We start from the raw sequence: 19,706 nt of genomic DNA, 5'->3' as shown, positions 1-19,706 counted from the left end.
AACCCCCACTTTTCTTTAGAGCAATCATGACTATAAATGTGGGCACCGCCTAACAGGGGAGCTCCTTTTGTTATAGACAAGGTGACCCCACCCCAATATTCCCCATAATGAAAACCACTGAAGGAACCCAATCAAGATCGCACTACATCCTTTTCTTCGTGCCTTCATGCCATACCCCGAGACATCCGCTTGGTCGTCGTATGGACTTCGGACATGACGGTAATTAAGTCCCTCTGTCCTTGGGTGTACGGATTACGCAGGTTAGTGTTCTAGCCGAAGCATCAGGGGAGAGACTAGCCGGCCCCCAGACCATATCTACAGCTAATCCCTAAGTGGGAAAAAATTCTTTGTTGTCATGTCTATTGTTATGCTAATTTCCTGAAATCATGGTCCAGTGGAAAAAACTTGGGCTTACTAGACACAGAGTCAAACACGATTGAGGGGAATTAGTACTTGGATGGGTGATCTAAAATTTATAGTTACCCAAATTTGTTTCAGTACGTACATTCTGGTTTTTTTTTCTTTTTTTCTTTTTAAGACTAAATTGAATAAATATAGACCTTAGTGTAAAACGTTTTGTATCCTATTTATTTTATATCTTTTCTTTCTTTCTGTTTTTTTTTAAGCAATCCGATATTGCGTCTTCTTGACATTTCCATGTTGAACTTAACAGGAAACCAAAAGTGTACTTGTATGTCCTGATTTTATTTATTTTCCCGCTCATTTTTCTCCCATCTTTTGTTCCTTCCTTCTTTTATTTTTCTTCCTTATCAGTTAACTTTTTTCTTTCTGTTCTTCTCAATTTCCCTCTCCCTATTTGCTTTTACCTTCCTTGCTTTTAGTAAATCTTATATTATTTTCTCGAATTACCCTTTCCTTTCTTCTTTAATTTCTCTCCCAATTACATTTTTATTTCTCCTAGGTCTGTTTATTTCTCTCTTTTATTTCCCAACTGAGAAGAATAAGGAGACCCAAGAGGCGCCACAAGAGATTCTTATAGTGTTGTTAGGGTGGGTTTCCTGTGGTTTTAGGCTTCCTCTGTTAGAGGCCAGGCTTCCAAGCTATATTCAAGATGGTGGATAATTTTAAGCGTCTCTTCCGCTAATTTCTGGAAGTTTGGATTAATATTTTAGAAATTTTAAAGCTTTCAATGGCGGAAAAATCACCAAAAGCAAATCTATGTTCACTTCGAATTAAGGTAAGCTTACGAATATGGATATAAAGTAAAGTACAGCAATATTTACCACGGAATGGCTCAATATGTTCTCCTACCCTGCTAGACCTTCTTTTAATTTCCCCCGAGCGAGCACAGAATTCCCCGTGAATAGGTTTAAGGATTTTCTCTCTACTTTCTGAATGGTTCGTTAGGCAAGGGTATATTTTTAAGGCCATGGCTGGCACAGTTTTTCCCTAGGTACCCTGATCCGATAAAAACTTTTTCATTCCAGTGATCAGGTTAAAAAGTTTATGAATGTGACTATGGCCCCAAATTTTAATTAATTATGGGCCATTGCTGAGTGCAATGGGCAATGGCCAATTTATTATGGGCCAGAATTATAAAAAAATTTTAAAGCACCGTGAAGCACTTCAATAATTATGACTCCCCATTTCTGAAATAATCATATAATTGAATTATATGTTCTTTATTTTTATCATAAAAAATAATATAATCATTATTTATACGAAACACAACATCCTTACATGCGATCAGTGATAAACAGGTAAGTAACTGAGTAACCAGTAGTAAACGAGCTTATCTTTCCATTCTTTATACACTCTGTGCAAAACAATATTTATCGTCATACTTCAGCCATGGCCAAATATTTAAAAACATCTTTCTTGAAATTTTCGACTCTTGGATTTCGAATCGTCAGTGTTCAATGTAGGACCTTTGTCTTGTGTATTAGGCTCATTCACTGCTGAATTAATGTCTTCAACAGACCCTGATGAACTTTTGTCTCCAAACAATGAAAACATTGTCCTCTGATCAGCAGTCTATTCTTTTTTTCGGTGGCATTGTTTATATGAAACTTGACATACACTCGAGATGAAGTGCTGAGTGGCCATGCGTGAAGTCGTGTTGAAATGCATTAGAGCTATCGCCAAACACTATTAGCTGAATTATTACCAATCGCAGGCTTTGTTTTATCTAATCGGACCTAGTCCCACTCGTACAAGATGGCGACTTTTGAATTTTTTCGTACTTTTTTCTATCGATAAAATAACTACACGCGCCAAGGTATATAGAATTTTTACTTAGGTAAACATACAAGTGCATAGCCGATGGGCCAAATGGCGCAGTAAAACTAGATTAATTGCGCCATTTTGTGTGAAAATGTGACTATGGCGCATGGCGCATGGCATGGGCGTTTCCCGACCCCTGTCATTCTATTTACTCTATATCTTGTTTGCATTTTTCTTAGCAATCCGATATCCGATTCCCAACGAATTCCCATCCAATCCCCAGAGAGAACGAAATTGGGAACGTGGCACTGATTCCCAATGTTAGTTTGTTGGGAATTTTGTTTTTCTATTGGGTATTAGAAGGAAATTCCCAACAATAAATCCCAGCGTTGGAGTTCGAATTGGTTGCTTCCGGTCAGTATAGGGTTTTCCAGAGCCTATGATATGGCTTACGAGTATGAACATTTTGATTCCCATGGGTGAAATTTACTGGACTGCAAACAAACTTTCTACAACCTGTTTCGCGAGATCGTAATAAAACTGCATTTCGTTACACACTGGATACACATGTTTTCATTCAGTTCTTTACAAGTAGCTAAAAAGAATCACCAATTTAATATAAAAACAAAAATTTGGCAGCCCAGTACAGACACGTGACCGTTAACTGCAAAGGGTCTATTGGCTCTGACACACAACACTATATTATGGATTTTTCTTTCTTTAATTTTTTTCTTTTGATTCAATGCTTTCCGTTCCTTTTCGCCTCTTTTTCTCTTAGTTATATTTATCTCGGTTGATATTGAACCCAAAATAAATTTTAAAATTATTCAAAACGGAAAACCAAACTGAACTTTCAGTTGATCTAGTAATCTTTGTTAACATTTTATTTTTCTCTCGGTGTTAAATTGAAATTCTAATTTCTTCGGTTCTTTCATCGCAGCAAGAGGCAAGTAGTTTGAGTAAAAAGACTCTATTTGGATACTTATACACCAGGGAGAATTCTTACTAATGATTGATATTCGATTCCGTTTTGAAGTGGTTAGGACCACAGATAGGAGCTTAATGAACTTGTGATAGCCAATCGAAGGTAAGAGTTAATGCTCCATATCAGCTTGCAGTCATCATTTAGTGTTTTGCTATCTGTGATATCATTAGCTACATCTCCTTAAGGGTTAATCTTTATAATACATAAGGAAAATGTATTTCTACCTCTGGTTTGAAACACTTTAGTAAGACACTTTCATAAAAAAGGCTTCAGAAGATCGCCGAAAAGTTGTCCAGTTTCTCATTGACTCTGCTTTACGTTCAGCACTTCTGAATCACCTCACGTCTTTCCTTCCCAGCCAGCGTGAAAAATATTCACTTTTCAGAAGAAAATTTATCCAAGAAACAAGTAAGAATTGATTATTACCGGTTGTATATTTTATGATACTGTATTATATACAAATATGCATGTAACTCGAGGAAGAGCTTAGAAGAGCTTATATTTATGTCGAACTTCAACTGAAGCACACGGGACTGTTCTCAAGTACTGAACATTGAAGAGGTCGGTACAAATGGCTGTTATCTCTTCAGGGAAACCTTTTCCCCAAAAGATAAGGGCGCAGTGCAAGTAAGTCTTGGTAAGTAAGACTTCATTATCGCTGTGCATTTATGATGTTATCATTTATATGTCAAATATAAATAAGTATCAAATATATATGTATCAGAGCTTCCATTTCTAATTTCATGAAATCACACACGACAAATCTCAAGTAGTTAAAAATCCAAGAGGCTGTTACTCCAAGAGGCTGTTATCGTTTTAGGAAAATCTTTTACCCAAGAAAGGCTCTCGAGCAATAAGACGTATGTAATGAGCTTAGTGTAGGCTGTTTAAGATATACTTCTTACAATACGTCTACAACCGAGTTAAAGAATTTAGCGTAAGAGAGCGTGGTCAAGGATTTCATTCATTTATTCTAAAAATACATCCATTACATTCCTTCTAAGGAGATTCTTGACCGGCAATTAGACTTTCACTTACAGCGAAAAAAAATTTTCACAATCTTTATAAGGGGGTAAATTCAGTCTGTATACTATAGCGTATTTAGTTCGTGACATTGAAAATTAAGTTTTAACCAATCGAAAATTAAATATTAATATTAAATCTAGGAATATTCAGCGATCCATTTTTTGGCTTATTATATAGACACTCCCCATTAAGAGAGTTCGACTGCGTCCGCATACTCCGCTATATCGATTCCATTCAAAACTAGACCGTTCGACACAATTATAAGGAGACTGAAACAACTGTCGGAGTGCTAGAATAGAGTCTATCACACGGAATGGTATCATGGTTTAGTGGTATTTCTAGCTTTGACTTTGATACAAAATCGTATGAGAGAAAAGCAATGTACATATTCCTATTTGTTATTTTGTTACCGTTTTCTATTTTTATATGTAAAAGTTCCTGCGAATAAGTGTGTATATATTTAGAAAGAAATGCAATCTACGGGTGAAAGTAGAGTTGACTTTGAATTCCCGGCAAGCAGGTGCCATACCGCAACCCTTAAATAAAGCGTTTTCTCACGAATGCGTGCGTATCCAACTTGTCGGGCCGCAAAACTGAAAAGCGCAAACTCAGTAAAATTAAGAAGACAGCTTTATATTTAAAGAGGAGAATAATCCATTTTATGAATTCTTATCGTAAAAAAATTCACAGCAATGCATGATAATACTCGTGTTCTGGTATCGTGGCCCGTCAAGTTTCTTAAATTTGGATGCGCACGCAACCTTGAGAAAACGGTCTATAGCTTCTGCTTCCAACCAATAAACGTCCACAAAAACGCACTGTTTAAAGAGCTACGTTTCATCCGAAAACTAGTCTTCTCTTGCTAGACAAACGTGCGGTTTTTCTAGAAATTCCAGAAAGGGATCGGATCTCTTCAACTAAAAACTAAATTGCGCACATCCTCGTCTTTAAGGTGACTACCTACTTTTGGGAAAAAAATTAAACTTTTTTTAAAACTATATTCTTTTAAAGTGAAATTTAATGCTGGTTCCAAATATAAAAAGAAAAATGGGGTTTCCCGAGCTTGTTTTCGAGATAATCGGCATTTAATGGATGCCTGCTCGCGAGCTTTCGGAGCAAAAATTGGGCCATCGGAAGAGATCAGAAAAAAATTAAGATTTATAAGATAATTGTTATTTGCAGACTCTATGATTGCACGAATCACGGCTAGTCAATCATTCTACAATATTAAGTGGATAGTTTTCGACAAAAAGACAAAGATATACATTGATTCGTCACATTTTGTCGTTTCGGTGCTCTTAAAAAATCTCATCAAGTCGAACAAAAATCCCTACAAAAATCAATTTTTTCACGTGTTAGTAAAATTAACTTTTTCTAAAATGTTGATATAACCTAGATTTTTAGGAGTTTTTTCGAATGAGCTATTAAAAAATAGAGAGTCCCGTGCCGAAGATTTGAGTGTTTTGCCCTGGTTCTTCAATAAAATCTTGTAGATTTTTCAGCGGTTTAATTTTGAGCGCGCGCACATCGTGGACTCAAATTGAACGTTCAAAAGTAGGCAGCCACCTTAATGTATAGAAATGGTGTGTTTTTGGTATTTTCTAGCTTAGCCGTTTTTGTGTGATTGGCTGTGGACAACACTTCTCTCTTGTTTCTCTCAGTAGGCTATTTTATATTTACAACCATATGCATAAACTTTGACCCTTTCGTACATATTATATACAAGTATATCAAAAGCGCCTTAGGCCTAGGGCAAACGTCGAACTTTCCATGCACCGAACTTAATTACATCAAAGAATGCCGCCTCATTATCACCTGATATCCATTGTTTTTAATGAGTTCGGTGCATGGAAAGTTCGACGTTTGCCCTAGGCCTAAGAAATTATGGGTGTTTTCTCGAGTTGTCCATAAGTGACTGGTTCACAGCAGCAATGTAGGAAAAACAAAACATGACTATTTGTTGTGTCTCTGTAACGCTGTTTCGTGAGGTGGAGTTGCCTCACTCATCAGGAGTTTAATACGCTGAATGTATTTTACAACAATCACTATGATATACACCTATTTCAAAAAATGTTGTCGGTTGGATATCTGGGCCCGGTTGTACGAAGCCTGGATAGCGCTATCCGGCGGATAAATCCTTATCCAGTGGATAAGTCGATGCTGTTATCCAATAAATTTTTCCACTGGATAAGATTTATCCGTTAGATAGCGCTATCCAGGCTTCGTACAACCGGCCCTGAAATCAGAAATCTGAGATCGATTGGAATTGTGGGGGACTGAGTGTTTTCACGTTAAATATTTAATATACATTTACCAAGATAGTTTGCCAGCGCAGGTCATTGCTCAAAGTTAGTATATCAAGATATTAACTTTTTGCGAACTACTAATTGAAACCACAAACAATTTACAGCTCACAACCCACAATTCCTTTCGGTCTCAGATTTCAGATCTCCGACCGACAACCTATTTTGAAATAGGTGTATATACACGTGGAGCATATCGGAGACGTAACGATCCGGAAGCGATATTGCTGTATTTACATGATAATTATTTTATATTGTTATGTACTTTTTAACGCCAGCCTAAGTCATAAGACTAGCATTAATATAACTGTACTGTCATAGCAGCATTGGATACATAATTTTAGCTTTTGCTCTATATTACGGTTCAGTACAAGTTTTTCTAGGTTGTTAAGAGTCGTGACTTTATAATTTCACTCGGTTCCTTTTAATTTTTGGCAAGAGGAAACAAATATATCTTAAAAGTGATCACCCACCATTAGTCCATACTAGTACATTAGGCCCTTTGTAATACCGTTCGATGCCGGCGTCATGATCAAGTCACGTGATTTCATTATTGACCCATAAATAGTACTGAGTGCATTTCTATTTTTAACATCACATACGAAGACTGGAAGAAGAATGACCTAACTACTGGCACCTTGGATTTGCAGGACCCCTTGCCAGAGCAAATAAAAGCTAGATATGAAAAACTGCTGGGGGAATTATGCATCATAAATATACAATGTATACAACATATCTTCCGATCGCGATTTCAAAATAAAATGGACCGTATTCAAGATTATCCGCGGGTGGAAGAAAAATTGTCAGATAACGTTTAATTTTTTGATGTTCATGGCGGCATTTTTGATAGATTGGACCGGGAAAGGTTTCGTAACGTAACGTAAATGCTTTGTAATCGTAGAGAATTTATATTTAATACATCGCCTCCTCTCTTCTCTTCCTGTTTTGACAGAATTTGCACATTCTTGAATATTTCAGATAAACTCAGCATTTTACGTGTTCTCAATCTCGAATTTTGTTTTCTTTCTACGAAGCTAGTCATCTGTTTTGAACACTTTAATGAGAAAACTGTGATCTTTATATTCATGGTATCCGATAGTATATTACGCATGACCATAGCAGAGTAGCCAAATTAAAGCAAAAAATCGGCATGGTTATTATAAAAAAAGTATCGGTAATTCAAATATCAATTTAGTGAAACTGGTAGTCGTCGATGCCGATGGCATATTTTAAATTTATTTTCACTTCAAAGCTTATCAACTTAAATTAAGTTAGAAAATACTAAAAATCATTCACAGAAATTAGTTTTCTAAAATTGGTTAATGTTGACTTTATTGAAGCAGAAAATTTCCGTTCGAAAAGGAACTGCTTTAAAAATCTCTAAAGCTGAAAAAAAGGTGTGTACGTGCCACGTCTGATCAGTTAATTGAAAATAAAAAAAATATTATTTCACGATATATAAACAAATGTTCGTGCTTCAGGTGTTTGAATTAGCTTTCTTTATTTAGAAAATACACTTCATTACAAAATGTTTTTTTTTTCCAATTTGATTATTATGTCAGTCGTCAATTAACATAAAACAAGACTATAAGTCGTTTGCAATATCTTTTTTGGCTAATAGTCGTCAAATTTATATTTATTAGATTATTATGATATTATAAATTTATTTTTCTTGCCGTTTGGTTCAGTGTTTGCTACTGTTTCACAGAATCGCTTCAATTTGTTCCATTTCAGTCTTGCACACTGGTGTCTGCGTCGCTATGGAAACCTATGATAAATCAAGGAATGATTGATAAATATCCCTCTGACAACCTTAAGGGCATAATCTAGGCTTTTAAGCATTACACTTGTAAAAAAAAGTATTAACTTTGCTGTGGTTTTGAGTTTGTCAACCTCTTCTGTTAGTTCATTGATAATTTTGTTATTCAGTATATTTGAAAATAATGAATTATCCAAGATATAGTTTTGATTTTCAAGGATTTTTTTTTTACTCTCGATTAAATTTCTTTTTTCTCCCTGTTTTTATTGCGTAACCTTCTTTTTCTTTCCTCTCCTCTCCTCTCCTCTCCTCTCCTCTCCTCTCCCGTTCCTACTGTCCTCCCCCCAGCACATTCCACTCTAAAAGATATTCATTAGAATCAAACAGCACGAACAATGACCTCAATCCCTGGAGTGCGGCTCCTTGCTTTAATTATCAATCAGCCCGCATCCTTAGGGCATTCTACGTCATACCTCTCGCCCAACTGGTATCTGACATATTACTCATCTTTAACAGTTTGTTCAAAGCAATTACTGTGTGTACAATGCCCCCGCAAGCAACAAGTCAACGACAAGAAGGGTTGGGAATCCATTCTATTACACAATTTGAGGTTCGTAAACGTTGACCATTACGAAACGGATTTAACTTAACTACTTTCAGTTGTAGTGTTTGTAGTTCACTAGCATTAGTTTGATCCAACTAACTTTATTCTTAAAATTTCAATCCAAAGTTTTCGTTTTTCACGTATTAACACATGAAAGATCTTACGTCTTCAATGTCAGTAGTCATCACGCAAATAAAATGCGTGCTCCTGTGTATAGACAGTTTCTTTTTTCTGGTTTCATGACAACATTAAACATTTTAAAATGTTTTTATTTCGTTCCGGCTCTGGTTGATAAAAACTCCTTTTCCTGATCGCAATTCTTCGTCAAAAGAAGTACAACTATAGTTTAGTCTCGGAGAGTATTCTTATGTGTATAGTTTGCTATTATTATACTACGGAATACATTTTCCTCGACCGCTTGAAATATTAATAAAACTTGTCTGCTTTACCTTTGTTTTTCTACAATAATTCGTTTCAACTCTTGGTTAGATTTCTGTCACACAACAAAAAAATACTGGCTTAAAATTTCTTGTTTATAAACTAAGAGTACGAGAATCGAAAAAAACCCCCACTCTTTTGAGTAACAACAAGGAGCAAAGCCCTGAGTGAAGGTCAATACCTTGGCGCTTTATTTAAAGGTGAATGAGATAAATTTAATTAATTTTATTTTACTTGCTTTTTACGAAATTTAAAACATTTTCTTTTGTTTATTTTTTGTTTGTTTATTTAAAGAAAGGGTCTTCAAGTTGTTCTTATATGCACGGAGACACTCACGCACATTTGAACGAAGAAAATTTGGAATAATCTCACTTGTGTTCCTGTTCGCTCCAATGTAAACTGCTTTCTAACAGAGCTCTCCATTCGGTTGTCAAGTGTTATTACAGTAAGCACTTCATTTGAGAGGCAAATTTCAGATTCAAGTCGTGTTTATTTTAAATCATTTCAATGTTTTCCCCAAACACGATCTTGTTTTTGAACCCGAAACCGGTCGTTTAATGATCTTACCTCAATGTTCCTGACAGCTGCACCGAGCTTGTTTTGAATCTCACGCAAAAGGCTGAATCAATACAAAATACAAAATTGGGGACACGATAATTAAATAACCATTGATAGCAGCATATTATAGCAATATTACGCAAGCTAAAAATGTTTTTTCCCGCTTCCGTCAAGCAAAAAAAAAAAAAAAATTAAAAAAAGAAGAAAAAAAAATCTTTGCCTGTCACATTTTTGACTTAAAAATCAAATTCCGACGGGCAACGCTCACGGGAAGGTAGGGTTGGGGGAATAGCTATATCCCTTCTTGAAAATTCTTGTTTTGAAGTCTACTCGTTTTATTTTAATTCTTGTTCGCATTTGCAGAATTTGTTTTAGTCTGTTGAAGTGTCATTAGCATTATATTTTAATACAGCAGTTTTTGGATTCTCATACCACAATTCGTTTAAAAATTTAAAAGTTCCCCACCCAGTACTGAAACCAAAAGCCGAGAAAATTTCGCGCCATATCCGCATCTCTGGGCCTTGAACCTGCGCAATAGTCTAGTCTTCAGGCTACTCATCGTCAGCTCTCCCCAATTCAAAATGGCGGCTTAAGAGCAAACACACGTAACCTGACAAAACGCTCTTCCAAAATAGACGAATCGTATTTATTTCTTTACAAAACTGTATATGAGTCGTTTTTCATTGTTTCTGTTGCATTCAAAAATTCAACATCGTGTACGTTTTGACAATAGACCGCCCGATTCACCGAAATCGAGGATTTGGCCAGGTTACTCGTCCGAGAAGCAAAAGCGTGGGGAAAGACTGGGGAAAAGGCTAGCTACCCTACTGCAATAGGCAACTTATCTAGGTCATCTATTTTAAGATCTATACGTGTTTCGAGATATTAATGATCCACTACACTGAGATATACACGGATCGAAAACCAAAATAGAAATGACAATTGATTTAGTTTCTTACATTTCGTTTTCCTGCCTTTTCTTGTTCTTTCTCTAGTATAATCCCCTAACTGCATATATATATATATATTACCGTTTCGTTAATAAATAATATAAATGATATAAAAAACATGAAGGATCATAAAAGGATCTCAAAACATTAGAGAGTTTTAGATTTACGTTCACGGCAAACGTGAAACGCCAGTTGACCAGTAAAAAATTCTTTTAAATTACTGAAAAAGAATCGCAAAAACCATGGTCCAAGTAGTAGAAAAACAAAAGAGTATTTGCGCTTGGTGAGAAGGTTTGTAAAAGGTAAAGTAAAATACAGGAAAACGATGAAAACGTGGTCACGTTTGCCGTTTGCAGGGAGGAAGAAAAGTCAATCTTAAACTCTCTATTAACATATAGCACCTCTAGCTGATCTGAAATAGTGACGTAGAAATGACGTCACCTTAAAACTCAGGTGTGAAGCCTGTGAAAATTGAATAGTGAAAAATAAAAACATGCTCACCATTGCAATAAAATGCACAACTCATGAGTTTTTGTCTCGCTGATATCAAGCGCGTATTAACGACGTTATCTTTTTTTCATTTGGTGGCCTGGAAATCAGTGATTTCATGAGGAAAAGTGACACCTCAGTTCTTGCAAATTTTCTTGATTCTGATTGGCTGACATTTTCTCTGAGTTTTTTCATCTTTTCACGGTGTAAAATTTACCCTTTTATCATTACTGATTCATTAGAAACACCGACGCAACTCACACTAGTTTTTAGCTAGTTATCTCTTCTTAACAGCATAGCTAATAAGCTTAACTCCTTTTAAGACTAGACAAAACAGCACCAATAAAAACGCGAATCTTAATTTTTCTTACATTTTAATATCATTTGCCAGTGAACTTGTTTTCAGCTGTAAACATATTATTTTCAGGTTAGTATTTTATGTCAGGGATAAAGACATAAAAAGAGCCATAAATGACATTATAATGTTTTTAAATTTTATCTTTCATGATCACCTTTTCTTGCTCCAGTCAGTTTTTTATTGGCTGACTTGACAGCCATCTTTGAATTAAAAATCACTATTTTCGAAATCCTGTATAAAAAAACGCATGGACCTTTATCACATGAGAATAAAAACCTTTGTTTCCCCAGCATAAATTAATTCTCAAGCGCTTGAATTTGAGGCTACGCGTGGTGGAATCTATTGCTCAATCCAACATGGCTGCCGCGTGAATAAGGCCCATTGAAACTAAGGCCTCAACCAGTGTAGTTTTGATAAGTGCTTTGTCCTTACATGGTACAAACGTTAGAAACGTTCTACAATAAGAATTGTTCAATAGAGTTAAATATTCTTCATTATTCTAAAAGAAAAGAGCTGATCGTCTGCACTTTTGTAGCTAATTTTGGAGTATATTTTAAACTAAGTGAGCCTACGATGTTACCAAAGACCACTCCCTCGATTTGGTTTTCGTACCTTTTGTTTGCTTATTCTTCCTTCTTTGCTTAGATCTGGCAACATGCAACAAACAAAAAATTGAAAAATTAAAATAAAAGTAAAGAGTGAAAGAAAGAATAAAATATTAAAAGAGGAAAGAAAATTATAAAACGAAAATGCGAGTTTTTAAAGCTTGTTTTGTCCAGGGCAGGTGCCAGGAGTTACAATGTAAAGTACAAGCTTGTCACGTGATAGATACTGAGGAAGTGAGAAGCACGGATGTGTAAGGAAGAGAACCTGAAGTAGTTTCCAGGTTCTACAAACCCTATATTTTAGAACATGCTCATCTTTTGAAACGCTTAATGACTTTCTCACTCAGCCAAAATATTAATCTCCGCAAAACGCTTACTCTAAAAAATTATCTTTATTTTGTGTTGCACAGTACATCGCATGACTAATATTAGCATCAAATACTTAGTAATAAAAAGAGTTAACAGCAGTTGCGCAACTCAAGGGTTTTCTATTTAGTCTCAATTTTGTGTAGAATATTTACGTGTTCCAGTGAAGGTCCGTGGAAGTTCAGAGTTTATATCGTTGAAATTGTGCATTTTTGACTTTACCGTTGGTATTCGTGAACATTCTGACTCTGAAATGAGGGTTAACCTGAGTAAACGAATCTGTAATCAAGCAACACAGCGGTATTGTACGAATGTGAAAAAATCATCAAAGTCCTTTTTTGCAAAAGAAAGCATCCAAATAACTAGAGAAAAACGTTCGTTATCCAATATGGCGGCTGTTTTAGCATACTTAGTTCTGTCACGTGTTGATCACGTGCATGTATAACAGCACTAATGTCTTTAGTTTGAGCCAACAGGGAACTAAAGCCGGAATATAAACAGGCAAACAAAGCAGAGCAAACTATACGTTACGACGTATTAGTGACGTGATGTTTGACCACGTGACTGCTGAGGCGCGCTCGCAAGCAAATGGCCACAGGAAGCTCAAAGGACAATCTTTGTTTAACACAGAAAACTAGCGTAAAATGTTAGAATAATCGATAGTAACATCTTGCCGAAGAATCCTAACCTCGATTACAGAAGATTCTCATAGCTTCCGGAAAATCATTAAGATTTCCCTCGGGTATTTTCAAAAACGAATTTGACGCGCTTTCTCTCCAAGATCTTTAACGGCTAAGAATCGATCATTACCTGATTATGTGGTTATTCGACCGAGTGATGTCTTGTGGTACCAGTGAAAAAAGAGAGAGCCAGTGCTTGTCTGATTGTCTGTAGATGGTCAACCTTAACCGATCCTAACCGTAAAGCCAGTACTATCGAGTAGACTTCTTTACCTTGAGCGTAATGATTCCTATTTCAGACCATTTGTCATTCTCTTGAGAATATAGATTCTTCTCACTCTTGATAATGACCCATGGTCGGAAATAGCAAAGCTTGCTTCGCTCGTGCTCTACAGCTCCCAGCGTGTTTATATCACAGTACTGACTACAGAGACATATTCCTTAATTATTCAAGAAAATACTATATCTATACTCATTGGAAATGTCATTATAACCACAAGAAAGGTTTGGAAGTGGTTTGAAAGTACTCTCAAACAAACTGAATAATATATAACTGAAGTATGGCCGCCATCTTGGTTGATAACTAAGAAGTGAAATTAAAAAAACAAATCTTTTTTTTTCTTCAAAACACCCTACGAGTATGGAAACCATATAAATTAACTTTGGAACAAAATAGGAGTCAGTCATAAGAGAACGAATTAACAAAAGAAATGCGCGCTCTGAAATGTAACAATAGCGAACCCACGAAAAAAATCATTTGTTCATTTCAACCAATCATGATGACTGTGACGTCACAGGAGAACCGATTCGGATGTTTGTCATATGTTTTAGTATCAGTCAAGATGGCTATTCCGTGATGCAGTGTTATTTCCACTTTAGCACGTTAGCTATAATGGTGTCAGAAGTGGAATCTAAAACACAGACGCCATTTGAGTAAAAAAGGCGGTGTTTCAGACAAATGGTAACAAGACCTGAACAGAAGCCTTATCGATTGATATTGGGCGATGAGTCAATTTCTTATCGGCTTATTGAGTAGTATAGTATGGTATATATATCATCGTTAACCATTTAACCTTCAAATCCTATCTAGTCTGGCATATAACTTGGTAACGCAAATAAATTCAATTCGTAGAGCAATCAAAATCATTGAAGTATTCTAAATTGTATAACTCTATATAATTTATTTTATAACTTATTTTTTTCGCAATGTTTTTTTTTCCCAACAATTAATTTATAGTTTTGGATGCGTTTTTGATGAATGATGTTTCTTTCCATTAGTCATTAGAGAGTATAATTCTCCCTTATCAGCAAACCATTGACCATTAAAAAATTCTTCAGAATTAGTGAAAAGGTCACAAAAATTTCGAAGTAGCAGATATTGATGGTTTTCACGGCGGCCATGTTGGAGGAACTTAACAAAAGAATTGTCAATCAATATGAACAAAAGAATATTTGTCTTTGGTGAGAAGGTTTGCCAAAGGTAAAGTGAAGTACAGGAAAACGATAAAAACGTGGTCATGAATCGTAATCTGTCTATTTTGACTTGAACCTTCATCTAGAGTTGCCAAAACGTCTCCCCCTCATGATTGTTTAAAAGATCCAAAAGCTAGAGAAAAAATCGTAAGCAAATGATGAAAAAACTAAAAAAGGAGTTGAGAGAGTGGCTCAAAACCGTGGAATCTTTGTTAATCGATCATTAACACTATTAGAGAGAACGCTTTAAAAAGCTAATTTTTGGTTCCCGTAATCAAGAACCAGATTTAAGATTCGTATAGCTTCAGGCTACAGGTGGAAAATTTTCGAGGTTTTTTCCAGCTACACCAGGTGAAAGGGATTTCAAAGCGGAAAAATTCCGCTCACACTGAAAACGGCGCAAATCTGAATGTTGAATTAACGAGGTATTCTTGTACCTTGAAAAACAACCAATACTGATCCAGAGTAATTTTAACCTAGGAAGGCTTAGTAGCATAGTTATCTTTACAGAAACCCAAATGGTTTAAATTTTGAATTAAGCTGAAAGTAAAGTTTTTGAAATGCTTATTTTTGAACTCTTTATGAGGCCAAATCTTCTAATTACCCTACCAAATAATTGAAGTTTCAAAAATATTTTAACTCTGCCAAATTTAGACCAAATAAAGTAATATTAAATGCGAGGCTTAGTGCTCAAATATTAGTGCACTCATATGTTAAAGTCACAATAGAATAGCTTAATTTGTCTTGTTATTATCCTACAAACATTAATCTATTTGCCAATCTGTGCTTAAGATAGTAGTTTTTCCTTAGGCAATTCTGATCATGCAGGATAAGTTAGAATTGCAATGAGAATGTACAAAGATTCAAAGACATTAAATCTGCGTCTACACAGTCTTCAACTTCATTGACTTTCAGTCAAAACCAGGATATTTTTAAACTGATGTTAGAATCGCTGACCGTCATAAAGTCGTGTACTTAAATGACATACTCCGAGGAATGTAAAAACAAACTTCGTACGTTTAAAATATTATTTTGTAAAATATTTACACAATTACTGGAAGATTTCCTCGCTTAGGAAAGTAAAGTAGCCGTAGGGAATTTTATAAAATAATCGTCAAGAAATCTACTCTCAGTTTTGCAGGAAAGTTGGCGCTTATTGAAATGTTTGCATTTCGGAGACTAATTATATCTTATATTGATTCCACAAAAATATGAAAATATATCTGATACAAAGCACGCGATTGAAATACTTAATGGATAGACGTGGATAGAGCTGCAGTTTTCCTTAAAGACTTGTTGTAGATCGGGTCGTTTAGGGATTTATAAATGACTTCTTTGATTGAGGGATTTAGGCCATTTTTTCGGTGTTTTCCAGCCGCAATCCTATTACAAACAGACAAAGATCGAACTACTTAGGCTTTGTGGAACTATAATAATATAATTTATCTGAGGTCTTAGTATTCTTTGAGAATAATCCGTTGTTTTTTCTTCTTATTTCTTTTGCAGTAAGTACGTCAACTTCCAAAGTTTTGAGTGTTTGAGTGAAACTATAGATCAAAAATAAGTTATATCGGAAAGCGAATCTGGGTTCTCTGAAATGGGAGATGGATGGGAAATTGAAAAGTCGTCATCTGACAAAGTTCAGAGTGCCTCCTCAAACACAAGAAGCCATAGTATATCTGAGATGAGAAACAGTGAAGGACCTCCACACGAGTTATCGAAATTGGAGTTTGATTTCAAATCTACAAGGCGGTTTTCAGAGCGCATTGATATTGCGCATTTTGATTCGATTTTACTGAGAGATAACAAAACTTCATCTTCACTTCAAGATCTGAAGCAAGACAGAGCGCAAAACCCTGAGAAAGAAATACTTATTTTATCTTGCGGATTTGTTGGGAATAATTCATTGAATGAGAAGATTTATAGCTCAGAAATTACTGTTGAAGAAGAAGATGAAGCTTTGAAAATTAATAGTAATATGAATATGGAAAGAAAGATGATGTTGGGAAATATCTCTTCACCGCAGAAGTACCAATGCTCTTCATTTAAAGACAACGGAAAGACCAAAGAAAACAATGGCTCACAGCGAACGGTTTTTAAAGAGAAGAACGCAAAAGATTTCAGTATTTTATCGTTTGAAGGGAAAATCGACAGCCATGACGCTGTTATGTCTTCACGAGAGGATAAGGTGAGTTCGATAGCCGTGTGTCGCGAAGAACGCGCGTCAAAAGAAACAAACCCGGCTGAAATCATGCACAATAAACCGCCAAGGTTGCAAGAGAAAGACACTTCTAAAAGGAGAATATCATTCAGGGCCTTAGTTCGAATGAAAGGCTTGGGAAGAAGAATGAGGAAGAAACATCAAACAGCCAAAAGACGTGAGAAGTACTCTATAAACCACAAAAACGAGAGTGGAAACATAAAAGAGTTCAAGTCGGATTCGAGCGCCAAACATCTCCTCGAGTCGAGCACGAGTACTTCAGAAGAACAAACATTGCCGCGGACTCAACTGAATATCGCTCCGCGCAAGGAACAACAAATGAAAAGTCTGCAAAGACCCGAGAGCCTGAATCATCACAAAGATACCATCTTTCAAAACTCCGACGAGTTTTCTCATTCGCCAAGTGAGAATAATTGTAGCTCGGTATATCTAGAACGGAGGAGAGGAGCTGTGTGCGAAGAACTAGAAAAGACATTGATTTGTGGGGAACAATCTTTGGCGGACCTGCGAGCCATTTTGGTCGTACAACAAAAACTATCAGGGTTTGGTCTGCTTTAGAGTCCAGAACATAAGTATATATAATAAAAGTAACTGCAGTAAAAGCGCGCGAAAAGTCATGCCATTTTACATGTCTTAGTTTTGGAGGGCGATCTTTACTGACGTCATTAGCACTAAATTGATTAACATGATTCGCGCTTTCAGCCACTAAACAAACTCGCTTTGTTAAACACTCCGCAGAAAGCACACTTTAATGTATCAGAAGGAGATCAGGAGAGGATGCTAGCTACCTCCAATTTTGCACGGACTTAAAAAAAGTATACATTTTCAGAAAATGTATATAATACTCTCCGGCTCCCGCGTAAAGTGATCTCTGAGGTCACGAAAGTGACCTTGTATTTTCAATCACTCAAAAAATGAAGGTCAAAGTTTTTTTCCAGGAACACAGCTATTGAAAGTTACTCCTATATAAAAGTGGAGAGCTGATGGTATTTTATGTTAAAACAACTACCTGGAGAACTTGGCAAATGAATGAATAAATCCGCTTACCACAGGGTTGTATTCAATAGTTATGGCTGGCTATATTATGCCATGCCAATCCTGGACGAATAAAGCATTCCCAAGGCTTTTTAATGGTTTACCTGTGGCAAATATACGTTTAATTTTTCTGATTTCTCCTCGACAAAATGAAAAAATTGCCCAACAATACCCAACGGTCGGAACATTTCGCTGTTCTGAACCTATTCATAGTTGTCCAGCTTTCAGCCTATGTAAAGGACAGGCAATCCAGTTTACAATCATCAGAGAGCGTGACTAACAAATTGGTTCATGTCGAAATGTAGAAGTTTTGTAGCATGTTTAACATCGTTTATATGTAAATAGAAAACAGCATTGGACCTAAGGTTGAACCTTGGGGAATACCACATGAAATAGGCAGGAGATAATAATTATATAATAAGCCCAGGCCTCACAACAGGGATTTTATCATCGTAAACAAACTTGCAAGTTCATTATTTACTTCAGAATTCAAAACATTATTTGTGCATGAAGTGGCTATAATTTTCATCTTTGGTGGACAACTATCTTTTTTCATGGCCTTCTTTTTAACTGCATGCCCGCGCACTGTAGAGCTAACTAAAATAAAGTTCATATCAATTGGTAGAAGATTTGTTAAAAGAAATGAAATACTTGCAGCAATAAGTCAAAGTATAGAAGAAAAGATAAAAGAAAATCAATTTGCTGAACAGCTGTAGTTTTCTAGGTAACATGATGTGTGTATTGATAATAATTAAACTTCGGTCAATAAATTGTATTATACTTTTATTATATCCTTGGCACGGGTATAGGAAAAGGGGGTAGTGATTGTGTTTTATTCTGTATACTATGTTTTTGTTTTTTATTTTGCTTGATTATAACTTTTAAAACAATTATATGTTTTTACTAATATACAGATGGATGCTTTCGAATTCTTGATGCAAAGAAGAGTTTCTTTGCTACTGAATGTACTTTGCCTATTGGTGTTGATTATATAATAAATATGACACCAGTCACCATAAAAAAGGCTATCGGCGCTAACAGCAGTTATTATTTATATATTCCTATATCAATGTTCATTATTACATGAGCTACAGGAAGAATATGTTTATTTTCCTTTTCCCATTTTTTCCCTCTTTCTTTTACATTACCCTTCCACTTTTTCTTGTCGTTTTTTACTTCCGTTCCTTTTATTCTTCCTTTTCTCTTATCCGGCCAGTTACCTTACCTTTTTTTCTCTCTATTTTATTTCCTCTCAGTTGCGTGATCAAAATTTTATTCTTTTTTCCCACTATCTTATTTTCTTTAATTGTTAACTCATCTTAGAAATGCATATATTTATCGATTCTCTTGTGTAGGTGCAGCGTATTTTTAATCAAAAATGCAATTCCCAACGCAAGAAAATCATAAATTATTCAAAATTCAAAGACAAACCAAAAACAAAAAACCAAAAAAATAACATTTGCTGCTAAAACCAGTTTTTCAATTGACTTTCCAAAGTCTTAGAAAATTACAAATTTAATATTAAGAAGAATTTAAGTTAAAAATAATCAAAATATCATCACTACTCCAGCTTCGAATTCTCTTTGCTCAGCCTTAGTCTCGGTTGTACGCTATGATATTCAGCTATTCAACCAAAACCCGTGACATTTTAATCAACTTGTATTGTTCCGTA

The 19,706-nt window shown here is 35.6% G+C and overlaps 1 protein-coding gene across 3 annotated transcripts; it reads left to right on the top strand.

Annotated features, from left to right (window-relative positions):
* The first annotated feature begins 1,122 nt into the window (after positions 1-1,122).
* Positions 1,123-19,287, top strand: LOC116306681 (uncharacterized). Of its 3 annotated transcripts, none has more exons than XM_031716765.2 (2): positions 1,123-1,198; positions 16,285-19,287. In XM_031716765.2, exon 2 carries the CDS (start codon positions 16,376-16,378, stop codon positions 17,555-17,557), a length of 1,182 nt encoding a protein of 393 aa, XP_031572625.2. In that variant the 5' UTR covers positions 1,123-1,198; positions 16,285-16,375; the 3' UTR covers positions 17,558-19,287. The 3 variants fall into 3 exon arrangements, with proteins under 3 accessions (XP_031572625.2, XP_031572626.2, XP_031572623.2); XM_031716766.2 differs by lacking the exon at positions 1,123-1,198 and adding an exon at positions 3,671-3,806; XM_031716763.2 differs by lacking the exon at positions 1,123-1,198 and adding an exon at positions 8,749-8,867.
* Positions 19,288-19,706: the final 419 nt, after the last annotated feature.

The sequence above is a fragment of the Actinia tenebrosa genome, unplaced genomic scaffold, assembly GCF_029948245.1.
Source record: "Actinia tenebrosa isolate PJP-AT-01 unplaced genomic scaffold, QUT_ActTen_1.0 PGA_scaffold10__47_contigs__length_13832649, whole genome shotgun sequence".
Lineage (NCBI taxonomy): Eukaryota > Metazoa > Cnidaria > Anthozoa > Actiniaria > Actiniidae > Actinia > Actinia tenebrosa.
Note: the sequence above shows the minus strand (reverse complement) of the source record. Positions and strands in the feature narration are given on the sequence as shown.